Raw genomic sequence first — 24,493 nt, 5'->3', positions numbered from 1 at the left:
AATTCCTATAGTTTCTTTAAAATTGAAATTAATCAATCTTTTGTAATAAAGATGGATTTCTTTTGATGACAAGAATTATCTAGATTTTGTGACTTTTGAACCCATTGCTCTGCCCATTTATATATTTTACATTGTTTATTTCACCATTGTAGCACCAGTTTAATGGAATATACACTATAGAAGCGACTCTGCTGATGCTATTTGAGTCCTCAACATGTTTGCTTTCTTTGCTATGCTATTGAGGGCATTAGGAATAGACAAATGAAATATTGATCACTTATCATAAGAAACAATGAGACTGGTATAAGTAGAACTCATGCTATGAATACAGAATAAGTTACTAATCTGAAGCTACAGTAGCTATATACATTATAATGATGCCCTGATGTTAAGTTTCCTTAAAACGATTAGGGTGCATTTGAATAGCTAGAGTTATAGATTCTAGGAATGGAAGAATCAGCTGTATTATAAACTGTATCTTTCTTATAGTTTGCTGTGAACATATCCTGCAAATTACTCTATATGTTATAAACTCTAAAAATATTATTACATACCACAGTGTACAAAATTGAAGATATTTTATTACTCAAGGTTGAATGCATAAAAGTAGTTTGCTAAAAGGTTGTTTATTAACTAAACATATTTTGATAGGTCACTTATACAGTGAAAAAGAAAACATCAGTTGAGCTGTTTTGCTAAATAAAGCTCCAGGGTCCAATATTCACAGCTTTATTCAATAAAATTACTTTTAAAATAGTAAGTGTGTGATTGGGAAACACCAGCATCATCTGTCAACCAAACTGCAAGAAAGCTAAATAATGAACCGTTTACATTATTTTCCTTAGGCTCCAGTAATTTGCAGGCATTGCATCAATATAGCTCTTTTAAAAAAGTATGAAGAAGACATGTTCTTTTAAATTTAGTGTTGTTTTTTTTAAAAAAAAAACAACAACTCCTGCAATGACTTGCAGGCTCTTTTAAAGATTTGTGCAACTTTGTCCTTTTTTTAGCAAAATTTGAAAAATTATTAGAAAAGTTAAATTTATAAAAACATTTAGAAGACTAATTTTAAGGATTACAAAATGATGCTGATTAGTCCACAACTAAGCAATCTAAATCCTGATTGACTGTTCAGCCACGATTAGCTACAAATGCCTGCCTGAATAGAATGAAGCTATTTTGCTAAATAGTAGAAAACCAGGGGTAAGCGGAGGGATTGAACAAAAAGCTGGGTTGACTGCATTTTAAATAGTCCAAGTTTTGGCAGAAAGAAAATAAAGTGCTGTTATTAGATATACAATCCAAAATTTGTTTGCCTAAAAATCTCAAAGCATAGTAAGGACAAATCAAGGCCTGTCTTTTTTAAATATAATTTTCTTGAAGTTTTGAATAAAGCTTGTAAAACTAATACAAACTAAGCTAGAAAAAATATAAATTAAAAAAATTAGAAGGTGCAGAAAAAGAACAAAAGGAAAAGTATAAGAGAAAAGAAAAAGCTAACAAAGAGAATAATTAAGTGGCTTTCAACCTTTATCATGCTGAGCATAAGCTAATATGCTTTCACCCTCTTGTAAAGTTACGAATAAAAAAAATCTTCTCCCCATAACTTAATTTTTATCTGTATGCAAACCAGAAATTGTAATTTTTTCTGTCCTTGTTCTGCAAAAAGTTACCAAAAATAACAAATGAATAATTTATCCTTAATCAAATAGTCCAACTTTATAGTTCTTCTTTTTGCTTTTCATAACCTTAACCTCTAAATCATTTTAATAGCATCACAGGATTTGATCTCTTATCAATCTCTGGCATTTAAGTGGAGTCTTCAAAGCTTTCACCAGCCTACAGGAAATCCTCCAGGATTCTTGTCCTATCTTCTTCTTTACATAAAGAGGCATCCTCCAAAATGTCTTTTTGCAACTGTTCCAATGCCAAAACCTTTCCTTGATGCATCTTTTGTATTCCCAATTTGGTAATACCAATTTTGTTGTCCTTCCATCTCTTCAAACACAGTAATATATTTATCAGGTAAAAGTTTTTTTTTTTAAATCACAATTTTCTAAAAAATTATCCATTGAAATCTGTATCATTTCTGATATTTTAGTTACTATTATTTCAGTTACTACAAAAACTCTTTAAAATAAGAAATGATTATAACCAGCTTGACCATTTTAACTCCTTTCTGCCTGGTACTTTAATTGTCTCTAGCATCCAGTTCCTAACATGGCTTCAGTTCTGTTTCAGTCATTTCCCTCAAGTATATTATTTAATTATATACTTGTTTTTAAATCTTATAGCAAAGATAACCAAGATTCCAAATGTCTCGGGTCTCCCCAATAAAACTTTCTTAGATTAATTTTTTGTTTTGCTTTTTGCCAATTGCATATTATTTTAAATGCTTACGTGTCTGTTTAAAAGACTTTAAACAGAGTGGCAGCCGAACTCATTTTCTAATCAGATTTGGAAATGTTCAGTTTAGCTACTTTATGGGCATACTTTCAAAATGGCAAGCTTAATTTGACACCTGATTTTACCTTCTTTGGATTTAATGACTTTGCCACTGCTAACAGCAAAGATGTCATTTCCTTTGGCTCTCGGTGCTCAAACTCATGAGAGATCGCTTCAAGAGGAGCACTCATTGTCAACTCCTATTCTCCCCTTTTCTAGAGAATTCGGAAGGACCGGTCTAATCACTCATCACTCATCTTTCATTCTATACCAGTGGTTCTCAACCCTTTTAATGCCGCGACCCCAACCGGTCGTAAGTTGAGGACTAAACCGGTCGTAAGTCGAGGACTAAACCGGTCGTAAGTCGAGGACTAAACCGGTCGTAAGTCGACAACTACCCAACCGGTCGTAAGTCGAGGACTTTCCCTGCCCGGGAGCACCGCGCATGCGTGGTTCCGCCCCCTGCACCGGCCGAGGCGTATCTGGCAAGCGGCAGAGACGGAGCAGGCCGACCACCAGCTGGCTCAGCCCAAGGGAGGTAAGGCACGCGCCGGAAAAGGGGGGAAAATGGCGGACAAAAATAATGGCGGACAGCCTTGCTTGGCGACCCCCATGAAATGGTCGATCGACCCCAAATGGGGTCCCGACCCACAAGTTGAGAACCACTGTTCTATACAGTGGTTGTCATCTCTGGTCATTTGTGAGATGTTTTCAATCAGCCATGACTTAAACCAGAAGTCCACAAATCAAGGTTTTCCTGTATTCTTTCACTTTCCAGATTCAGGAGACCGCACTCTACTGATCTGCTCTTTTATTTCTTTTTGCCCACTTTATGATCCAGTTCCCTCAAATCAGTTTTCAGACATTAAGCCTTGCAAAGACCAATAAAATATAGGAGATTACAAAGACTAGAAAACTGTTTATACATCCAAAAACAATATAAAAGTCAGGTAAAAGCAATAAATTAAAACACAGGTGCTAAGAGGAATTAATTAGAGCTGTGCAAAAAGCAGAAAAATATGTTTTGGTTCATCTCTAGAACAGACAAGGCCACTCAAAGCTTTGAGTGTTCTGTTTCTTGAGACATTTTAAGTATTCTGGCTATATTTAACAATGGAAACTAAGAATCAGTTGCTGGTTCCTTTTTTCCCCCACCCAGGTCCGTAACAGTGGCTGGCTGGTAGTCATTGAATGCTTATCTACCCTTCAAATTGTGTAAAATATAGTTAATGAAAACATTAAAATAAATGTCCACCAGAAATGCAATTAAGAATGCAAGAATGCAATTATGGCCTCAAAAACTAAAAATCTATTTAGAATAACAGCTATTATCAGAAAAGTTCTCTCAGAAAACAAAAAGCAGAGGTTTCTGTAATTTGATTAATTAATCCCTCTGTAATACCCAACCAAAAATATAACAAATTTTTAGAATTCATTTTTATTAATATATGTCCCTACAAGTTTTTCTCAATATTTTCAATTAAAAAAAACCTCCTTGGCTTGACTGACTTTTTTTTTTTTATCTTGGCAATCTAGAAAGAAATACATAGCAAAAACATTGTTCTCTCCTGATGTTTTTCTTTGCACACAGAGTGTGGCTGACTTACAAATTTTTTTAACAAATCCCCAAGGTCTCTAGTACTTTTAATTATATGAATAATATTAATATTACAACAAGATATAGAGCATACACATAGTCACTAAATAACTCGGCCATGCTGCTGTAAATATTCTTCTTCTATCAGACCTTATGTTAAATAGCTTCTTTCCTCTTAAACTGTATTCCCACAACAGCCCATCTAGTCTAATCAAGATCAATCAGACATGACCTCTCTCTGCCATTAAGCTAGCAAGACAGGAAAACTTTGGCAAAAAAAAATGTTCTAAATACAAGTAGCAAAGCAACAGTCCACAGTTTTGCTACTTATGTGCCTTGATACTGTTTCATGGTTTGAAGAAAACTTTCAGAACACATGTTTTGTTTCAAGCTTGGGACACTGAAATGACTATCTTCAGATCAGAACATTTTCACTTTGCTAAAGTTAATGGCTATATTTGGTATAAAGGTATATTTGAAAAGATGTCTGAAATATGCCTGATATGGGCTTATCCCACAAAAGCGCAAAATGATTATACATCAAATACATGGAATAGATACAAGTAAATGTAATGTATATAACTGGCATAATTCCCTGTGAATTAAACAATCGGCTCCAGTAGAAGGAACTTATGTGAAAGCATGATCATGCACAATAATTTTAAATAACTTTACGTGGCTGCAATGAACCTTCAGAAATATGTCATTGCTTTGAACAGTACTTCCAAAATCAAAACACATCTTCAAATGATTTGTTAATTCTGCCATATCAGAAAACCTTGTTTTCTTGTAAACTCTAGGAACAGTTGCTGTATTCATTTGACAATTAAATTATGGCAGCCTTACCTCATCAGGGCTTGAAGCTTGGTAAGTTCTATTTTCATCACTGAAATCCTGATCTACCTCTGCATATTCTGTTTCTCCAGTCACTCCTATTCGGGATTCATACACAGGTGTAACATTGTGACACAATGCAATAGCTTTTACTGCTTCATGTATTCGACTGCTGACCGTTTTTCGAACTTTAGGTGCAGAGGGCTGCATCTTTCTGGAGGGTGTTGAGCTGGTACTGTTTCCACTAGACTGTGTATGCATCTTTGAAATATAAATAGAATATTCAGATAAAACAAAACTACCAATTTCTTTCCCTTCGTCCTGGAATAACTAGATTATAAAGTTCTATATTTTGTTAATTTTAAATTTTGTGACAAATGTTCCCTTCTTTAATTATGCGTTTCACATATAAAGAAGGATTGTACAAATAAGAAACATGATAAAACCATATGCTTCCTTTCATATATGGTTTGGGAAAGAACACAATACTTTTACCATGTTTAAACTAATGTGAATAAATAAAATAGGTAAGTGAATTGTTTTAATGTAAAGACAATCTTGGAATAATCTGGAGTTTTTCTTAAGGGAAACTTTTCATGCTACTTTTCCTAATATATGTCACCACAGCTCAAGAACAATAGGAAGCCAAGAAGCAAAAGATGAGTCAGGCATAGGTGCCTTTAGGAGTTATGTTGAAAATCTACAAAAACTTGTGCCTTAATATATGTGCCTTATATATTAGGAAAAGAATTATATTGGGTTAACACTGCAAAACAATCTCTGTCCTCTCACCAGTATTATCAAAACTAACTTTAGATTTTCTGTAGGGTAATAACACTGAAATCCTGTTTGGCAAGCAAGCATTTTTTAAAAATTTCATGTACTGAACATGGTACTGAGAATATTTTAGCCCTCAAATTACAGTGCAGTCTAATAAAAGATTTAAGTTTCTGATCATCTGGCATTTTTGTTCAGCTATTGCTTTAAAACTTTGCCTTTGCAATCTACTAACACTGATGCCATTGCAACTACTAATAAATTAAGCAGATTTACTCCTTCTGAATTATGTTATGTTTATTGATGCTTGTGTAATTTAATTTCACACAAATTCCATTAAAGATTATGCCCTCTATCACAAAATGCTTCCAGTGGGGAAATATAATCAGGTTATAATAGATTTGTGTGCTTTAGTAGAGGGGACCTACTTGACTATTGCCATCTTAATAAAACTGAACACATACAAGGGAGAAAAATCAATACCATACAAGAACCACTGTATAACTGGCTGCATTAATAGTTATTGCTTAAGTAAATAAATGCACAACAGTTACTTTTGAAGCAACTATTAAGCAGCTATTTATTTTATGGAAGATTATTTTCCCCTAATTTATAACAAGTGGTAAAAATGAATTTATTATTGGGATATTTAATAAAATAATTTACTTAAATGAAGAAAATTATCTCTTCTTTTAAAATGCTTTACTATTTAGTATCACTCTGTTGTGGTATTCTCACTTGAAAGTGCTAGGTTTATAATGGGAGTGTATTGTATAAATTAAATAGATTTTGTACTTCATCCTCCATTAATGTGGCTTCTCTTTGTCACTTATACTTGCATAGTTTTGTAACTGATACATTGTGATCTAAAAAAGCTGGGGGAAATTATTATATAAAAATGTTAAAAATATTTTAAGTGTTGAATCATATTACTAATCACATTACAGCTCAACATAAGCAACTGGTCTTTCATATGTAGATGTGTTGAACAGAATGCAAATGCTAACCCATTCATAATTAATTTTTTTAATAATTTTGGCTTGTTAATATCCTTACATATACTGTATAAGCTTCTGCATTGGGCAACATTTGTTTTTTGTTTTAATTCTGGAAACTGTAGTTCAGTAAAATAAACAGAGCAAGAAGCAATGTGTGGTAGACATCATTAAAACTATTAAAACTTATCATGTAGTTGATGTATTACAATTGTGATGAAAATCATGGGCTATAAGCTGAGAGGTCTTTCGTTTAAATATTTTGAAAGTTAATTCAGTATTCTGCATAAAACATAGTATCTTAGCTTTTCTCCACACTTACCAGTATTATTATGAGTAAAAGGTAAGAAACAAGTGTTTTGTGTGTGTGTGTATGTATATATATATATATATTTCCAAATATACCACTCTTATCATGGAAGTTACACTAGTATATTTAACACAGTTGCTGTAAGGATTCATGGCAATAATCTATGTAGCGGATTTCAGTAAGAAGGGAAAAACACAAGAAATTATACTTTATATCCCATACTGCATTTATTGTTAAGTGGGTATATATGTATTTGGTATCAGATTCACGCTAAAATATATTAATATTTCTACAAAAGAGTTTTAAATTTACATATAACTTATTTCAAGAAAAAGATATCTTGAAACAATGTTGTTTACTATACTTTGATAAATGGTAGTACATGATGGACACATAGACTATGAAGATGAAGCAGGTCTTACAATGAACAGCTCCATCCATGTTGCCATATGATATAATACATTCTTTTGGAGAGATCTCCTTTGCCCTGCTTCGCTTTATTGCTTGGTTTCTATCTTGTCCAGGCAAATAGTAGACATTTAAATTACACAAGTGTAGGGCTTATTGAACATTTCATGTCACTCAGATGCAAGACCATACTGAGGCAAAGTTGACTATATAAACTCCATTTGAGGCAAAGTTGACTATATAAACTCCATTTGAGGCAAAGTTGACTATATAAGCTCCATTTGATGACCTCTGATTAATAGCATATCAATTCAGATTGACAAAAAAATGTGATAAGGCACAAATATACGAGCTGTCGCCATTGGTTGTTTTCCAAGAGGCACAGCCTCTTTGCAGATCTTTACAGTGAAAACAGACAAAATGATTTTGTAATTCTTATGCAGCCCTATTCTGTCTGAGGCAACTTTGTTATTCTTGTATCCTTTAACTATTCAAAACTGAACCTGAAATTTTATCTCTGAGAACTAATACAAGTTAAGTCTTCCATGTAGGTAATTTCACATGGATTTGAAATATTTTTCATCGTGTAATCAAAAGTATAATTTAAAAAATAAATAAATATCAATTGCACTGAGATTATTTTACAGTATAAGGTAGTCCTCGTCTTACAACCACAGTTGGAACCAGAATTTACATTGCTAGGAAAGGCGGTTCTTAAGTGAGTTGTGTCAAATTTTGTTGCATTTGTTAAGGGAATCACATGGTCCTTAAGCGAATCTGGCTTCCCTGATTAACTCTGCTTGTCAGAAACCATCTGGGAAGGTCACATGTGCCCATGTACAGAATGCTGCAGTTGTCATAAATGCATGCCCGTTGCCAAGCACCTGAATTTTGTGCTATGCCAGTTGCAAGTGCAAGGACTGGTGGTAAGTCACTTTTTTCAATGCCACTGTAACTTCAAATGGTTGCTAAACAAATTTGTAAGTCGGGGTCTACCTGTACTCTAGCTTTTCTTGTATTGGGCTTTTTTAAAAAACAGAACTTATAGTAAGTAAGGAAAGTAAGAATGAAAACTAAATACCTGGGAATATGAACTGATAATATGATTTTGAATTTCATCCATTGTGTCTGTTCCATATGAAACAGTACCTAGGTGGAGGCGCTTAAATATCATCTCATTCTGGGTCAGTGTACCTGCAGTACAAACATTGAATAAATGCAAACTATAAGTTTCATGATGAAAATATTATTTGTGTTGTAAGTTATAATAAATCCATTTGACCTACTTTATATTTAAGATATACTGCATAATCCAAATATATATAAAAAGATTGTGGAATTACGGTCATCTTTGGAATATAGAATCAAGTGCTAGCATTCTCAAAGGGTTACACTAAAAAGCAAAGATCTCTAATAGTCTGTACATTTCTGAACATATGTACTATCCTAATATACCACAGAATTCTTTTGGGCAAGTAGGGAAATTTTGAAAGTTGATCCTGGGGTTCTCCCCAGATAGTTGCCATAATGGGTATGACTAGTCACAAAACACTCACTTATCAGCACACAGGAATATAAAATTAATCCCACCCGGATTGTTTTCTTTCTACCAATCCAGCATGCCCTATTTTTCCCCCCTTTCCATGTAAGCATACTTCCAAATAATGAATCCTTACATGGAACCCAGAAGCATTCTTGTAAATAAAGATGATTGTAGAGATACTATTTTTGCTTTTTAGAATGCCGCAGAATAATATGCAACTTGACATACTATTGATAACACAGACTAAAATAAAATCACAATTTAACAACCTATTTGGCTATTGTCCTTTAACCCCGAATTTCCAGAAATGAAACAGCTTTTCATATCTTTATTTCATTTGTGGTGGTCATGTGACAAAGTGATACTCTTTGGGCATGAAATTGGGGAGATAAGCATCATTACTAAACAAAGAATTAAATGCTTCCCAGAGATGTGATTACTGTACTTATTCATGGGATCAAACCTCAAGCTTAAAATCAAGGAACTTATTTATTTAATCGTAGCAGTTTAAAAAATAATTGCTTAACATTGTAGATATTTAACAATTGAAAGGTGGCTTAACAAGGCATGTTCATTTGCCATGTTAGAAAGTATGAATGTGAATCACATTTCAATAAAAAGGAAAATCTCCCCTCTGAATTTCCATTAAATAAAATTATACAAATGACACGAACCAACATCAACAATACCCAAATGCTAATTACATAATTATGCATATAATGAATGCTGATATAAATATATAAAAATATTTCTATTGCATAATTTTAATTATATAAATTGATGCACATAACACAACTTGTCCTGATTTGAAATGTAAAACTAAAATTCTGCCTGTTGCATTCAAATTCTGTCTTTTCATTTGCTGAATAAATGTTTGGAGAATCAAGATTTTACTAAGTACACAAGGATGCGCAATATAATTTTAACTTGAATCATTTCAAATTTGAAATGGCTGGAGGCTAAAATGGACTGTTTCAATAATTAAATAAATGCCTGGAGCTCAAGAATGTTTTAAACTTAAATTTAAGTGATTTCAAATGATAAACTCTCCCCAAATGATCAAAGAAGTGTTTCTTACTATTTCATATTTTAAAATTTATTTGCCCACAAAGAGGGATATTTTGAATGTAATACAGACCACATTCAAAACATTTTGCACATTGCTACTATATGATAAGCAATATTGATGATGTCTATTTCAATTTTGAATGTAAAATCACCTAGTCAGGGCAATTATTTTTCTTGCTTCTGTTACTAGAGTGTCCCTGATAAAGAATATAAGAGCCAACATGCTATACCAGACCAAAACCTAGCCACTAATACTATTTTGGTACTCTAGTTGTTACAATAAGTCTACAAAAATAGTAGGAAATGTGATCATACCTTCTACTCTCCCAATATTAACGCTGAAAGGCACACTGTCCCTTATATTAACCAGCATGAGTACTAACCATCAGATGTAGAATCCTAGTATTTCTAGTTTATTCAAGTAATACTAGGAATCACATTTAGTAATTCCTTACTAATTACTAGTAATATTAAATAGTAAATTTTCACATTTACTAATAAAATAAAATAATGAAAACCATGACTCTAGATCAGTGATGGCGAACCTTTTAGAGACCCGCCCTTGCTCCACCCCCTGCCCTGCCCTCACCCCGCCTGCTTGCAGGGCCACTCACCACCTCCAGGGCCCGCCGCAGATCGCCCAGGCAGCCCAGCAGCACCATGGCGGCCACGCCCTCTGCCCGCGCCCCGCAGCATCAACTGTGCGCGATGGGGCATGAGGGCAGAGTCTTGTCTATGCTGCCTGGCTGCCATGTCCTTGGCTGTGCTGCTCTGGGTGGGCCACACTTGCGGGCGACTCTCCTCTGGGGGGCTGCTGGTAAGGAGGGGGTCACTGGGGGAGGCAAAGCTGGGGCAATGGCACGTGTGCCTACAGAGAGGGCTCCGAGTGCCGCTTCTGGCACGCGTGCCATTGGTTCGCCACCACTGCTCTAGATCAACATATATAGCTATTTTATTAAATTAGCAATTTACAGTTAATACATTTGTTTTTTTAAAAAAAATACTTTAACCTTTATTGCTCAAACCTCTTTTTTGCTTACTTTAAAACTTTCATCTTTTTTCAGTTTAATTGACAATCTATACAGAAGGAAATAGAACAGTTTTACTTTGTTCACTGCAGTTATATTGTAATCCTCTAAGGAATGTAAGATAGTACTAATATTTTATTGAAAGGATTTGCAAATGATTGAAATGTTAAGACATTCAGTTTTAATGACTGGCATGTAACATGATATGACAAGGCATGATGGCAAGCATTCCTTCTATTTAAGGAACAGCCTTTGTTCTAATAGAAGCTTTTTCAACTATTTTTTCTACCTTTCTGCTGACTTCCATGCCACTCTACATACTCTTTTTTAAAACAGGACATATATTTTTGTTTAAGCATGCTTATGCATCTCATTTCTAGCCTTTCAATACTGTCAATATTAATCATGTCATGTGAATATTAACAAGAACTGCAGAAAAAAGTTGTTTAGTTATGAACTATATTGCTTTAGAAAAAAATGTACTACTACTAGGGGAAACGTGGTTTTAAAAAAATCATGTGGTAAAGTAGATAGCATGCTATCTCTAGCAGACAACTGAAAATTATAACTACTTCCCATTTTAACAAATTTAGCCTGTTAATTGGTGCCAAACCTTGAATTTCAGAATCAACACAAATAGTATGTTTTTAGTGATTACTTCTGATCTGTAAGAAACTATAGGGTGTCAGTCAAGGAGTGACATTATGTTCACCACTGTCAACAGTGACATGCTTGATTCCAAGAAAGCTTTAATTGAAGAGTGGATGATATAGGGTGTGATGATAAGGCAGAGTCAAGAAGTCATCAATGGATAGATTTATTTGTTAATTCAGTCAAGCAAGTTTATATACATAATAATTAAGAGTCAGAAAAGGGTAAAGCCTCTTTTTTGGATAATGGGGATATTAAAATTACTCTCATTTTTACCACTCCCTAGAATACACTATTATCTTTATAGTTACCATACTATTTTTAGATATGTGAACTTATTATCATTAAATAGACCTGTTCTAACAACATGTACATCCAACCTCCTTAGAAAGCATAAATGGTGTCTCATTAGGTGATTTAATCAGGGATATGAAGATTTCAGAACTGAAAAAAGATTGCAGGTTAAAAACACAGAATGTGCTTGAATTCAAACATACTTTTCAGAAATGGGCTGAATTTCTCAGTGGAACAAACTTTAACATTTAAAACAGTATTTAAAATCAAGGGAGGGCTTTATATTAAATCAAAGGGGAAATATTATTATTTTAGGGTTGCAGAAGGCAAAAACAGCAGCTCTGGCTCACACACCATCTCTTTTTTTTATTATTTCTGGTAAACCTAGACTTTTTCCAAGGTCAGATCCCACCCCAAAGTTCCAATGGATATCCTCCTGATGTAATAATTCCAACATCTGTTTTACTTGGGGGTTTTACTCTTTTAAATTGGGCATAATTATCCTTGTGTTTGGGTAGAACAGGACACAGTTAGGCTCAAGATATACATCATGCTTAAAGAAAGAAGCATCAATGGGCAGAGCAGATTGTGTATACGGTAGTAATATTATTTAATTTCACATTAAAATAATGAAACTCACTGAAAAGGATTATTAAGAAAAAGCCAAACTATATAGATATCTAAAAGTACAGTCTAACACAATTGCCTAATCTACTTTTTCTAATTCTAGGACAAACATCGTATTTTTTGTCCATGGGAATGGATGTATCAACTGAGCTAACTCTGCTTGAGTCTTTCTTTTTTAAATTATCAGTTGTTGTTATTGTTGTTGAGTAACTAAGTTGTTTCCAACTCTTCACAACCGCATGGACCATAGCATGCAAGGGCCCCCACCCTCAACTGTCTCCCAGAGTTTGCCCAAATTCATGCTCATTGTGTCAATAACACAATATAACCATCTCATCCTCTGCTGTCTCCTTTTTCTTTGGCCTTCAATCTTTCCCAACATCAGAGTCCTCTCTTCTCATTTGTTGGCCAAAGTATTTGCGCTTCAGCTTTAGCATCTGTCCTTCCAAAGAACAGTCAAGATTGATCTCCTTTAGGAAAATCATCAGTGCCAAGTACTAATTGTCTTAACTCAAGAATCCTTTCCACTCCCTTCCTATCACAAATGTTAACATTTTTGAGAATTAATTCATTCAATGTCTGTTGTAGTTTGGGAAAATTGTATAAACTTTGAGAAGAAAAATATTTCTTATGTTTATGCTTCAAAGAGCAGGGCAAATACCAACCCACACAGTATTTCTTCTGGTTGGGTTGCAGATGAAATGGAACAGCTGCAATAGGGAAGGAGGAATATATGTCATAATTACTTGAAATTAGTTGAAAATAAAAGTTATAAATAAGTATCTATTTGTTTTTCTTCATCTCCATATACTATACATATTAGTATAGTAAGAATTTGGTAGAAGCAGCATCGTAATAAGAAGAATAAATTTCTAATCTGGTTAAAAGCAATCAAGACAGATTTTATCCATAATACAACAATAAATGGTATTCTTCCAAAAACCAATATCTCAAGAGTCAGGCACTATAAAAATGCACTTTTTGTTATTATGAAAATGCTTTTACTAAACCAAGGTTTATCAGTATTCTAGTCTTCACCTAATATGTTAATGATTAACAAATTATTATATAAAGGACTTCATTTTTCTGCTATTTGCCCATATACAGTATTGAATTATCCTCAATTTGAAACAGTTATGGGTTATAATTGAGACTCTGTGAAAATTTGACTTGGATTTTAATAATAATGAAAATAGTTTTGTTAAAATAAAAAGATCTATTATGGAATATATGATTCTACAGCTTTTATTTTTATATCATGGAATTTGTAATAAGAATTTGTAAAAGTTGTGTTCCATCACCTTTTGTCTGTATAAGTATCTGGTCAAAACAGGTCAATAAAAGCTGGGGAAATATGTATCTGGTATCTGGCATCTCAGTGACAGAAAAAAATGACAAAATGTGTGTTGCAAAGTCAGAATGCAAATGATTTTTTTTTTTACTAATGTCTTCTCCAGTCAGGTGATTTGCGTAATAAATTGCAATGGACATTTTGCCATTTACCTCTCTTGCCTCCTGTGGTTGCTTATGGCTAGAGATCCAATCCAGGTCTATAGGACTGTGGTTGCTCATATTTCATTTACCTTTGCTGAATTCATGACTGTCCCTAGACTGAAGTAAACCTGTAGCAGTAGTACTGGGGTTAATTACATTAAGCAGTATAGGATCTTGTAATATGTTTCAACAGACAAAGGAAATACTCTTCCAGTCATATATAGATAGTTCTCGATTAGTTTAATAATCATTCAAACTTACAATGACACTGAAAAAGTGGCCTACACCTGGTTCTTGTGCTTAGGACAGTCACAGTGTCCCTACAGTCATATCATCAAAATTTGAGTGCTTGGCAACTGGCACAGATTTGCAACAGTTGCAACATCCCAGGGGCACATGATCACCATTAGCAACCTTCCTAGTAGGCTTCTAAAAAGATAATGAGAGAAGCCAGATTTGGTTAACGACCATGTTATTTGTTTAACAACAGTGGTGAATTGTTTAATGACTGAGGTAAAAAGGGTCATAAAATTGGGCGAGAGCCACTTTACAATTGCATTGCTTGGTGATGGAAGTTCAAGTGCAATTGTGGTCATAAGTCAAGGATTACCTGTAAAAGGTAAAATCTGAAAATTGTTGAAGGGTGAATAAAAGGAAATATTTATCTTACATATACTGTTCTGGAAGGGACCCATTTCCCTTATGAAAAAGTAATAAAATCAAGAAAAGATTTTTTTCCCTCCAATGTGCAACAACAGGGCAGCAACAATCAGTGGGATACATGTTGACAAATGTTAACCCTGGTCATCTTAATTCACTTTAACAAAAATGGTAACCTACTCAGATAAAGCTAACACTTCCAAAAAGAAGTATAGAAAGTATACTTGTTATCATCCATTGGATAAAAGAAAATAAATGGGGGAAAAGTTTTGACTTAATTAAAAGCAAAAATTAGTATGTTATATCATGTGCTGGGGCAGAGTGTAAAGTAAATAATTTGTAAGCTCATCAAGCTGAAGTGAAAGCTATTAAAAAGATCATGTACTGAAAAATATAGAGTTTAATAAACCACAATTTCAAACAATTCATTAGAAAATAAGGCGTGAGACATCTTTATATGTCATTGAGAGTCACTGGGAGTGGGGCAGCCTATAAATGGTTTAATCCAACCAACCAACTAATCAACCAACCAACCAACCTACCTCTTAAAACAAATTTCACCAACAGATGTGAATGCCAAAAATTTCTTGGTGGGAGGGTGGAAGGCAGAAATTAAGGATGTGCAAAATAAATTTGAAATGTTACTTGAGCCTGAAATATACACATTTCAATTTTGAAATAGTACTGTCGGTTTCCAAATGGGTCATTCCAACCATTAGGAACCAATTCAAGCTCAGAATTGCACCTGAAATAGAGTTGCTTTGGGCACTTCTATAATGGTTGGGATAACTCATTTGAAGCCAGCTGTTTTGAGCAGAAAATGTTTTTTGCATTTGAAGCATTTTGCCTACTGCTAGCAGTGATAAATTTAGTTGGTAAAAGGAACTGAAAATAAATCAGAGAATAGGAATCTTTTGCTAGATAATTCAAGTAACAAAATATAGCTCGCCTGTGAAGAAGAACTCCTCAGAATAACTTCCCAACACTGTTCCTGTGGTGACAAAAATGGGCCTTTGATATCTTGCCACCTTGAGGCAAATGTATGTAGATTTTCTCAACATAGAGGAAAATTTATAAACACCAGCTTGTAGACTCCAAAACAGAGCTCTTTTTTCAGAATTTTACTAATGTTTTAGTTTTGTTTATAAGTAGTGAACTCCAGAAACTTTAATAAGAGAGATTTCTAGACCGCTATTTATCAAACATGTTCTATATAGCATTAAATAGTTTTGCCTGCAATTATATCATTAAACACAAAAGTAAGAAAAATATAGAGATGTTGGAAGACCTGGATCTGATGAAAGTAAGATAAAATGGAATTGTGAACTGGAAGTGGCTAAGAAATGTAAATTTTCTCCCAAATCCATGGTTGCTATGCTAAAAGAAGGATAACGAGTTTTTGTGGCAAGCCTGAAACATATGATAAAATATTTCAGGAATGCTCTAGGTTTCCTTGAGATTTCTATGGCCTGATGGGGAAATTTGGTAGCCTAAAATCAGATCTGAAATTTGAAAGGTAAAATTGACTCAGCTTTTTATTTGACTAGGACAACATTTTCCCAGCTCTGAAATGTAGTGAAAAATGAAGAAAACTGAAGTTCCTTGCAAAGCGTATTAGCCATTTGATATAAACACTCATCCAATGCATATAAAGAAACATTTTAATGGCACCCAAATGGAGAATGCAATTGATATAAGAATCTTTAATAAATATTTGTAAGGATTTTTAATGAGTCCTAGAGGACTTCTGTGTATCATTTCATTGTATCAATGTGGAAGAATTGCCAGAAGGGCCAGCAGATCTTGGTCCTAGCATGCTTCTCTTTATTAGAATAAGTTTGGGACTTGAAGTAATACTGACAAAATAGATCCTCATATGGCCATACTGCTGACATTGATACAGTAAATCCATTGTCACGTGGCCTTAGATACCTCATGAAATGAGAAATATAGTTAACAGGTAAATAGTCTTGCAAAGGACTAGAATTTCAAGTCTAAGTCTCGGGGCATGCTGAATCTTCCTCAGAAGATGTTCTTCTAACATTTTACATATTCTGGGCTCCCTGGAGGAAGTATGATGAAGAATATGGCAACATATGCAACATTATTCAATACTAAAGAAAGATGAGCAAGATAAAGGGATTGATAGTGTCTGCACCAGAAGGCATGCCAGAGTCGGCAAAAAATATGGTTTAGCATATATGAAGAAACCTGACACTGATCTAGATAATAAGCTAAAGAAATTATAGTAAACATGTATTTATTAAAAAAATAAGAAACATATTTAAAAAATTCTGAGTTGTCTTTTGCCCAAGAATAAACATTGTAGAATAGTTTTGAACTCTAAAATTAGAGTACAATTCCAGAAAACTGAACAAAAAAATTGAGAGCCAGTTTGGTGTAGTGGTTAAGGCACCAAGTTAGAAATCAGGAGACCTTGAGTTCTAGTCCTTCCTTAGCCAGGAAAGCCATCTGGGTGACTTTGGGCCAATCACTCTCTCTCACCTCAAGAGTTGTGGAGAAAACAGGAGGAAGGAATGTTACGTATGTTCATTGCCTTGAGTTACTTATGAAATAATAAAGGTGGGATAAAAATCTAATAAATACATAAATACATACATATTACTTAATGACAATGGGTAGAACTAAGATATTAAAAATCTCTCAGAAGCCACCAGAAACTTTAAATTAAAATTAAACAAAAAATACAATGGCCTCTTCTATGAGAGTTTTACAATTGGCATATTATGACAAAGAAGACTTTACCCCGGATTCCTATTTTTTTCTTATCATAAATGGAAGAAGTTGATATTACAAACACATTCCAAAATACAGATAATTATAAGAAAATATTGTTACTTGGATATCCAAAATACTAAACTCACCATCTGCATTAATTTCATGAAAGGACATTCCCTTTTTTGCCATGCAATGCTTAACATATGTTAACTGTAGATAAATTTTAAACACAAACCTTCAGTGTTAACACATTATTTCTTATTACAGGGCTTCCCCAGTAGATTATGAATTCCATTACTCTATGCATCTGTTCAACTATTACATGTGTTAAGTATCTCATTTGGTCCACACAGCCGCTAAAATGTTAATTACAGCACTCAAATGCGCGCATATGCATTAGTAAATAACTGTGCTTGGAAGATGGTTTTTATTTGTTATAATTGAATACTATGGTTGCTGTCAGGAAGGGCAGGGAAGTTGGAGTATCACACTCTAGATGTCAAAAACATTAAATAAATATTGCCAAGTATCTTTGTTTTTTCTTTGTTGTAGGAACTTTCATGCCCTAGAGAGACTGAAATGTCATGCTCAGCTGCCCTTGGAAAACACTGGAAACAGCATTCCCCCCAATAATGGATGACGCCTTTCTGTCAAACTTATATGTGATTCAAGTCCAAACAACCTGGCACTTTGGGTAATGGATGCTATAATTAAAATGTGAGTCCTAAAGAACCTGTTGTTTTAGTGGGTGTTTTTAGTAATGGCTTTGTTCTACATGAAGATAAAAACTCTCTAACAAAGGAATTAATGTATTGCTTTAATAGGCTGCACCCTGAGTTAAGTTTTAAAATTTATGAGTTCTCTGCAGCATTGTTCTTTAAACAATGGTATTGTCAAATGCAGCCAGTGAGAAGATTAAAGTTCTCCCAGCAGATTAAGTACAAATTATCTGTCCTCCTGTTTAAGCATCATTTGTTCATTTATCACATAACGTCTAGTATTTCTGGTCAGTGTCAATATGCTCTGCATCCTTGCGGTTAACAGATGTCTTCTCTTGTCGAATGAATTACTTTATGTTTCACGCACTGGTGGCCGCAGATGTGTCACTATAGCAACATCATTAATTTCAGATCTTACCGGAAACATGCACTCCAATCAAACCTAATTATACCACATTGCTTTCTTGTCCCACAATAAGGAAACTATAATGCAATCATTGGGATACTTCATTTTCTATTCTGCTGTGGCAAATGAGAGAGCCACAGTGATGGACGCTTCTTGTCAAAAAGCTTATTGATGAAACACAAACCCAATTTACAATCATACAAAGGACTACCTTGCAATTATGTTAGTAATGTAATGCACTTTAGACTTTACAAATAATTCTTAATCATTTCAAGAGAAACTAGAGCCACGCTAAGATACTTGTAAACTTTTACTTTATTCTTTTACATTTTTCAATATAGGCAAGCCCCCACATGGTATGTTGTAAAAAGGTATAAACCTATCAAGAGACCATTCATAGAAATGCTTGAAAGAATCATAGCTTTTGAAATTAAGCAACCAGGTTTTAATGGGGAAATTAGATATGCTATGGCATACTTCAAGAATCTTTGAAACTATGATTAAATACTAATGGATCCAATACTTAACAATATCCATTACAACTTTTCTCATCTCTCCTACTTTATTTCTACCAGTTTAGATACAGAATAGTGATAACTAACAGCCTTAGAAATTTTGGCTTAAAATCCTACACATTATTTTCATTTTGAGCACAGTGTTGTAATTTGCACACATAGTGCAGTTTTTCATCCTCAGAGACATTCTGGTTGGTTAAATTCCATATTGTGCTTTTTACATAATTAATCACCTAAATGTACCAAAAACAGTAGTATTAAGAGGAACTAAATTGACAATTAGAATGAAGCACCTAATCACGATATACTGGTTAATATACACTGATACTAGTAATTTTCTGAATAAAACTCATCCATAAAATACAGTTCCAAGATGTACCTGTTTTATCTGTCAGTAGATACACTAGGCGTCCCAATTCTTCAGGTATGGTACTTGTCCTGACAACTGTTCCAGGTATATTATCATCCTTCATAATCATCCAACCATATGCTGCTTTGCCCATGTCTAGATTTACACGTAAACTGGAAAAAAAACAGACTTTCCTGAATTTAATAACTTTAATTGGAATATAGAAAACAAACAAAAAGGACATAGTGCAATGAAATCTGCAATTTAATTTATATAAATAAAGAATACACAGATGCTCTTAGACACTGGAACTTCATCACTAAGAATGACTATAAACCATAAACCGTGCTTTAATTTTTTTCTTTGAAATCAGCAATATTATGTTCACCTATTCCATCCTTTATTATTAAGTATCCCCTCTCATAATTAATTAAATTTAGTATTTATACTTGACACCTTAATTATAGACTTCTGTAATGACATATTATTCTCTTATGATAAAGTCATAATCTGTCACAGGAAAAATGCTCACTGTAAGCACTTTATCTTTTAAATTCAAAAGTGAGTTCTTTTTTTAATATGGTTGCAAAATAGTACTTTCCAACTCCCAAACCTGAAGCAGGTCTAAAAAAATACCATGGTTGATTACACAGATTGTCGCTGAGGGCTCTAGGAGGACTAGGATAAATGCATCACCCTCATCTTGAGCCATCCACAAAATCATCCAATGCTTTGTCAGTCCTGTAATCTGGCCTGAACCTTGAATGAAAAGGATCCATATAATCCACTTCATCCAGGGACTGGAACTACCAGGGACTGGACTACCACCTTCTCAGCAATCATCTCTAAGGGAGAAAGGTTGGAGACTGAGCAAAGGTTGTCCAACATGGTCAAGTCCAAGAATAGCCTCACAAGGAGAGGGCATATCACTGCTTTCTTCAAGGCAAGTGACACCACTTACTCTCACAATGAGGCATTAATTATTGTTCCAACCCAACTGCATGCCACTTCCCAGGAAGTCTGATCAACCAGAAGGGTTATGGGTCCAAAACATAGCCAAACCTCTATAAAGGTTACCCAGTTAATATTCAACTTGAACAACTTTATTTGACAGACACAAGAATATTCTTTAAAGCAGCCTTGCAAGGTTACCTTGGCCCCTCCTTACCCAGAAGGGGCCTGGACATTAAATAGGGATGCCAGTTGGCTATCTGCAGACAGAATATGAGTGGAAAAAGTGAACTTGCTTCTATGTTTGCACTTGTCACGTGCTCATTCTAAGTTGCAACCAAAGTCTCAACCAAACTGTGCCCTAGAGCTTCTAGAAAAACTTCAAATTCCTTCTGATATTCAATTGGGTCCATCAGTTGTCCAGGCTGGCTAATTGAAGAAGCCTACTTTTCCTGCAGTGGGGTGTGTGTGTGGACATGGAAAACTTCAGAGCCAAGAAGCTATCAGCTGTCCATGGCAAGGGACTGAAGTTAATACATCCTGATCCTTGATCCCAATGCTACAAGACTAGATTTAATGTGTGGTCTCCACTGTGGGCTGAATACTCAAGAAGTTGGATTATGTCCATGGTTGTATGTTGGCCATAAACCTCTAAGCCATCTCTAACCATGGGCCCAAACAAGACAAGCTGAAGTCTTCCAGGATTATTAGCCTGGGGAACTCCACTGCCAACTTAGCCACATAGTTGAGGAGCTTGGGCAGGATGCCACTACACTGCAAAGAGAAAGATAAACAAACAGCAGTCCCAACTGATTTATATGGCTCAATCTCACAGAGGGCCTCACACCTTTCAATGTCTGGGACAGCACTTTTAAAGGCTATCTAAGACTCCAGATTAGAAGAGCCACTCTGGTATCCCTGCTGGGGATTTGTGGTTACACAAATTTGTAGATGTGTGCTACACCTGTAACTTGGAGGGCCCATTTCTGAGAGGGGACCCTCCCACAGGCCCAACCAGGTTTTGGTAATGCAAATAAGATCATCCCTCTTCTCCGCAATCAAGTAATAGATGAGAGAAGTTTATTGCAGGGCAACCTGGCATTAGGTAGGAATAGCTGGAGTTTGGAGCTGCCAAAGCTATGAGAACAGGTCTTGGAGCTGAACACAGTGATCCAGAATATGGTACTTGTCTCAAATACCAAACCTTTCTAGAGTAGCCTATCCAGTTGAAATTTAATCCAGACATTTCTGATAGTATGGTGGTTTGGTGTGCTCAAGTTAGTGCATATCTTCAGCATCAATCAGCAGGTTGTAAGTAATCTTTGATTTCGCTCTGTCCTTGAGAGCTCATGTTGACACAGTGGGAAAGAGCAGTTATTACTTGAAACTGAGTTACCAACTATGTCCTTTATTGCTATCCACATATTGGTTACTTATTGATTTATATGAGATTGTACTCAATCATAGCAGAGAGAGAGATACGTATTAATACGTTTGGGCAAAAGTCTATCTTTATGTCTTTTAGTTCACAACTTCCCTTCCAAATAATTTTTTATGAAGCTTTCATTATATAATACCAGAATCCCTATAATTTACTACACTGAAGCTGAAATATACATAACTGGAAACCAATCTCTTTCTACCTACACTCTTCTTAGTTTTCAAAACTTCTTCTGTGCTTTGGATAGGAACTGATTGGAGAAAACAATCCAGACATCTCCAAATACAGACTGATTGAAATTTCAGACTAGCAAAAGCAATCATTAAGAATTTCAGGCATTATCGTTATGTCTCAAAGTTAAATAGTGTATATATTTTGTACACTGTGGGTAATCAACTGAAAGGAGAATATATGTAATGTAAACCACTGTTTCTTAAGATTCATTCTGCAAAACAACAATGTTGCTCATACAACTTGGACATCTTATGTGAACTGTTCCCAAGATCTAAAAGAGAAGTTTGGAGTGGTAGAGGGTTTGGTAAATTTAATTTCTTTAATCAAATAAGTAACCTATCCATGAATGATGTGGGAGGTATTTTTATACAGTAATAAAGGCAGGACAAAAATCTGATAAATAAACAAATAATCAATCTCCCGCAGGTACAATACTGAAAATATTGAAAAAAACCCTCATCACTAAAAATTTGTGACTAATGTTGACATAGAATATAAACTTTTAAGTAAAGAGAATTAGGGCTACTACAGTACATACCTTCCTTCTATATGGAATAAAAAAACTGTGTTCAAAAGTTTGAAAAAGTTATACAAAGTATTTTGAACTATTCTCAAGTGTTTTAAATATTTTTTTCAAGATTATTCAATATTTACTCTTTAGTGTACAAAAATAGAGTGTTTTTAATCTCAGAATGGAAACCTAAAACCTTTCCAATAGCAAAGCAATAAAGAGTTTTACTATTTTTTGGCAATAAAAACAAAACATTTATTGTAATTTTTACTGGTTTATCTTGATTTTCTACCACTGTCTTTTTACAATTCATACTCCAACTGAAGGTAATCTGTAGTCCAAATCATCCAAATATTCTCTCTCTCTCATATTTCCTTCCCGGGTCCAATAAATCAGAAATCAACAATTTGCAACTTGTTCATAAAATTCTAAATCTGTTGTCTTCAAGAAGGTATTTCACTGTTTTCAGTGAGAATAGTAATCTTGAAATTCTTTAAATAACGACTCTTGAATGTAAACCTTGATCAAATTTTCTTTTTAAGTTATAGAAATTGTCACCAATGATAATTTGGAATGCTAATTACTAAATGACCCTATGCTAATCATTTCCCAATGAACAGAACTTGGAGTTCTTAGTACAGAAAGGCTCCACATCATGTATATCAGGAACAGGCTATGAGAATGTAAACTATCATGCTTGTTATAAATTTCTCACAATTGTCTGACTATAATGTCACTCTTCAGAGTTGTTACAACTAAACTAGATGAGGAAAAATATTGTTTTCTCAGCATGAAGTACTGTAACTTGCAAACTGAGAAAATGAGAGATCACTGAAAAAGCGCAACCTTGAGAAACATGTCAGGATCATGCGCAACAACTGTGCAATTAGCTGTGCTAAAAAAGTCATTTGGAAAGACCCTACAATAATGTTATGTTATCCTGTTAGTCACTACCTTGCCAGCTTTGTAGAATGCTGATCTCCTGATGGGTTAATAGTATCCTTTCACCCAATGATTTACTTAGAATAGTTTTGTAGTGTCATGCACAATAATTTCCAGCTGCCTTTAGCCCAAATAAAATTCCTTGGGAGAATTTTTGACCTGTAGTAGCAAAAGAATTACAGGGGAAGTATAAAAAACCATTTATCTCTAACTAAGCTTGCCTTATTGCTCACATTTTACTTGCTGCTGCCCAATATTTGATGGATTGTAGATGTTTGATTACATATAAACAACTGCCAACTTCATATGATCATGTGGTTTAGCTTTACATTAGTGTAGCAATAACTGATAATCACTCAAAAATCTTAAAATATTCTCCAACAGCAGCAATTTTTCAGATTCTAATGTAGACAAAACTTGATTTTGATAAATATTCATGAAGCTGAAATAGGCATCTATGAAATAATGCCAACTATAGGTTACCTAGTAAGATACAATCTCAAAAAAGCCATGCACCATAAATATATCTTGAAAAATATAATCAGAACATTGCCATCCTGGGTTAAAGGGAAATCAAGCAGATTCTAAACTCACTGAGGACCTAGGTCCTTAAAAGTTAAAATATCAAGTTCCTTTTTAAATTTATTAATATAAACCCCCAAACAGCACTCTATTCACTTGCTTTGTTAACAATATTTAATAAATATGCATTAAAACAAATAGTTACTGAACATTTTAGAATACTCTAAATAAATAATTATTTATTTATTTATTTTACAAAATTTATATGCCGCCCTTCTCCCCATGGGACTCAGGGCGGCTCACAGCATGTTAAAACAATATACAAAATTACCCCTTCTAAAAACCAATTAAAATCCAAATATTAGTGGCTGTGACTATTTAAAATCATTAAAAATTTTCCCTATTTAAAATTCACCCTAGGTCAGGCCCGCTT

At 34.3% G+C, this 24,493-nt stretch overlaps 1 protein-coding gene across 1 annotated transcript in view; it reads right to left on the bottom strand.

Moving 5' to 3' along the window:
* ATP9B (ATPase phospholipid transporting 9B (putative)) overlaps positions 1-24,493 on the bottom strand; it is a 127,604-nt gene that overhangs the window by 31,384 nt on the left and 71,727 nt on the right. The window contains 3 exon segments of the mRNA XM_015815923.1: positions 4,889-5,137; positions 8,448-8,560; positions 19,490-19,632. Of these exon segments, the coding sequence (XP_015671409.1) occupies positions 4,889-5,137; positions 8,448-8,560; positions 19,490-19,632 (505 nt within the window).

The sequence above is a fragment of the Protobothrops mucrosquamatus genome, unplaced genomic scaffold (assembly GCF_001527695.2).
Source record: "Protobothrops mucrosquamatus isolate PMUCROS unplaced genomic scaffold, P.Mucros_1.0 scaffold386, whole genome shotgun sequence".
Classification (NCBI taxonomy): Eukaryota; Metazoa; Chordata; class Lepidosauria; order Squamata; family Viperidae; genus Protobothrops; species Protobothrops mucrosquamatus.
Note: the sequence above shows the minus strand (reverse complement) of the source record. Positions and strands in the feature narration are given on the sequence as shown.